Below are 3779 nucleotides of genomic sequence, written 5' to 3'. Positions count from 1 at the left end.
ATTACGTATACATATATTACGTATTCAAACCTGTCGCGGTGTTCTCGATTTTGGTGGTCAAGGCTATCTCATTGTCGCAGGATTTCCGCTGGCTACAGAATAAATTGTTGATAGCTGTGCAGTGTGTAAATATTGAGTGCTATGTTTGTCGTATCTGGTAGTACCCTGTATTTATTCAGGCTGGTTAACTCGTTTGTCGGCAATCGAAATGTGTGTTGCTCATTTTGCTCCAAAGACTTGTTATCCTGCAGATATTTCCATCTGCATATTGCTGTTCCCAGAAAAGTAGTTGCACTGCTCAAGTTCCCATCTCTCACCACACTTCTTCATTCCTGTCTGTTCTCTGGTATACCTCAATGTCCTTTTGGTTTACCCGCCATCGTTGAGGATTAAAACCTCCAATACTTTCCAACATATCAAGAACCTATTCATCCCGTCGCCGTCGCCGTGATTTTATCCTTTCTTAGGATACCACTTGACCCCAGCAAAATTATTCTCGGGGTCAATTATCTTTGCAACTGAGATAAGTCGAACGCGCACAGCGGGATATACTTAGAGATCCAGTTAGCATCGTTATAACACACGTTGCAGTATAACATTGTCAGAAGATCTTTTTACTTTCGACATGGAAGAATCATCCACTATATACATATTGATATTCCGCATAGTTTCTGAATAGGGCATAAATACGAACAATCACATAGGATCTGCGCTCCTTCAGATAGATCACATTCGCTTCTTCCCTGTATAGATAGCTGTAGATATGTGTGTGTTACTGTTGAGGCCTGGCTTTCAATGTGTAGTAGTAAATATTTTCCTCAAGCAAGTTTAACAAGTCACTTCTAACAAAGGTGACAACTAACAACTGATATTAATCTGACTGGCTAACTTTCAGTAGGTTTCCGACACGTTGTAAAGGGGTGTCAGAATTTAGACGTAACGCTTATGTAGCGAGGTGTCGTTTTCAGAAACAAAACTATCTTACTGCCAACCTTGAACCTGGACAATGCCGTTTTTTTGCATGTCGAGATATGCACACGAATATATTCAAAAGCAGGGGAGGAAAGTGGGAGCATGTTGAACATAAAGTGGATTGAAATATAAACTGTGAGTAAATTTCTTTGTTCCTTCTAAATTTGTTTTGTTTGAAATAATTTATTTCATAAAATACTATTATGTTTTTAAAAAACAAGATTGTTTGTTCACAAAAGGCGTCGTTTTGGAAGCACAAAATATATATATATATTTATTTGGTAAACAAAAAAACAATTTTTTTATATATACATATTTACATACATATTTAGAGAAGAAGGCTATCCTACAGATTAATTTGATTGGTCAAATAGTTCCCAATGAGGATTCACTTTTTTTAAACATAACATATTTACTCAATACAGTTCTGAGTACACCAGCGGAGTGCTCAGTGCTCTCTCTCTCTGTTTTGTAAAAACAAAAACAAAATAGAATGTGTGACTAGTGACTACACACTCCTGCTGCCTGCTGGCCTGCAGTACAGTAAAATAGTATTTAAAAATACACACTACATACTGCACAGTGTACAGTGCACAGTGCAAACTGCACAGTGCAATGTGGCAATGTGCTCTCACTGCTCTGATTCCATTTTTCCAATATTTAGTTTGACTTTTGGAGAAAAGCCCAATTGCCCGAATTTTTTACTTGGGACTTTTTCTTTGAGTATTTCTAGTTTTCTACACTACATATTTACTTTGCGAATGCGTGGTGTGCTAACTGCTACATACCGTCGGCGTCAAGTTGTCACGACGCCATATTCTTCGGTATATAATAGGACCGCCTTCTAGAGGCAAAGTATCAAATAAACATATGTAAACGTGAGCTATGATTAGGCATTCCATACAAAATGCGTCAGTTTGAGGTATTACGACTATTTTTACAGCAAACATGCACATATTATGCGATATTCTCCGTTGCCTCCATATGGCGTACCGTTGAAAGCGCAAACGAATGCGGGTCCTTCGGAAGTGGGTTCGATCCCAATTCAGACACGATTGATGAGCTGTGCCTGTGCCACAGTGGATACTACACAATCAGCAACCCGTGCGATACCGCCTTAGATATAATCACAAACACTTGTACTAACATAGTTTCGAATTTAGTTTTAGACGATCCAGTTACTGCGACAGATCCGGTAGTGGTATATGGTCAGGAAGTATTACTTACCATACGCATGCCCTATATGCCTAGCAGGGTCTACACCAGCTTCTCAGTAGGCAGCTGCGCTGATGGTCAAGCTATTAACTCTATCACAGTAGTAACTCCCCCCACTGGGTGTGTCGATGCCTTCACTTTTGCTATAGACATGACTGAAATTGCAAAGACTTGTGGCTGGATTATCACGTCGGGTGAGATTGATGGCAAAGTCTATGATGGATACCATGGGGCGCTGAAGCTCGTCTATAATGAAGACCTAAATTTACATGGAACTGCCTTTCCGAGGTTAGGTGAAGTAGTTATCCCTGCTGAATTTTTATTGCAGACCAGTTATTCGATTAGTGCTACAAATGTTGATGTAAATAGTGCTTTCGATCTAAAAGCCGCTTTAGTGGGACAAATCATGCAACCTGAGTCGGGATACACGGAAATCCAGGTCGCTACCGCTGTATCTTGGCCGTATCAAATCGATGGTGTCGAAGGCGCGGTCACAATTGGCGGTGCTGCGGTTCCTGCTGGGATAACAGCCTCTGTTTTAGATGTGTCGGAAGGTACTCCAGTATCCACATTGTATAACACTGACTGTGTTGGACCTGCCAATGCGAACGATTACACGGACAACAATGTATGCACACGAATATCATATATTCGTATCTCCCACAATACTGCTTGTGCATTGGATGGCACATACACACTGTCTGCGATTACTATTAGCTGTGCGCCCGAACTTTCGGCAGCAGATTGTCCCATAGAAACACCCGATACTACCAGCACCACCACAATTACATTGGACTCAGAGCACTTTTGTACTGGAAGCGAATCCGCCAGTTTCATCGCAGGGGCCATAACTATTGATCGCTTCATACCAGTCGACGCTGCCGATCTGAAGCGTGGCGTAAACGATGACCCCATGCACAGTATGGTATACAACGAGGCACTGTTTCTTCGGCTAGATTTGACCGGTCTGCAGGTCTTCGATGCTATCATCAGCTACATCGCAGTTGATGTGGATGATACAGGGACGCCAGTACCACCAGGTATCCCTTTTACCATTACAGGACCCCTAGGATCATTTGGGAGCACTTCGGCACCCACTGGATTGGCACTTGGATGGGATGTGACAGATCAGAGTTTTCTTATGTACCACAATGTGGATTCGGGATTGCATACAGCGTTCACCTCGCAACCAACCTCAGCTGCACGGGTGTCTGTGGGCATTATCCTGAATTTGGTGTTCGATTTTGGAAGCAGGCGCAGAACAGCTCGCACTAAGTTGCACCATATATACCATACCCGAAGTAGCAATAAGATTGAAGGGGGGATAAGGGCTATGTCCTCATTTGGGATCAAGAATGAAGAGCAGGTTGTGGCCCAGGCAAACGCCAACAGTACAACGTCTGAAAACTCGGCTGCACGAGGAGATGCCACTTTGTCCACACAAGTTCCTTTATATTGTGCAGGTCTGATTCTCATACTCCAGCGGGTAGTGTATTGAACTGTCAATCCTGTGGTTTATGAATACTATTGACACCCATTTTCGAGCTTTTGTGGGCAGGTAGGGCATACGAAGTGTGTGCCCACGAGCTACC

At 42.5% G+C, this 3779-nt stretch overlaps 1 protein-coding gene across 1 annotated transcript; it reads left to right on the top strand.

The window, feature by feature from the left end:
• Window positions 1–2153: 2153 nt before the first annotated feature.
• Window positions 2154–3779, top strand: SARC_02815 (hypothetical protein). Its single transcript, XM_014303422.1, has one exon. It carries the CDS (start codon window positions 2207–2209, stop codon window positions 3683–3685), a length of 1479 nt encoding a protein of 492 aa, XP_014158897.1. The 5' UTR covers window positions 2154–2206; the 3' UTR covers window positions 3686–3779.

Source organism: Sphaeroforma arctica, assembly GCF_001186125.1.
Source record: "Sphaeroforma arctica JP610 unplaced genomic scaffold supercont1.131, whole genome shotgun sequence".
NCBI lineage: Eukaryota > Ichthyosporea > Ichthyophonida > Sphaeroforma > Sphaeroforma arctica.
This window is presented reverse-complemented; position numbering and strand designations above follow the sequence as displayed.

What these genes read in the sequence shown, in the direction of transcription:
- SARC_02815 (XM_014303422.1), top strand. Translation starts at nt 2,207, where the DNA reads ATGCCCTATATGCCTAGCAGGGTCTACACCAGCTTCTCAGTAGGCAGC.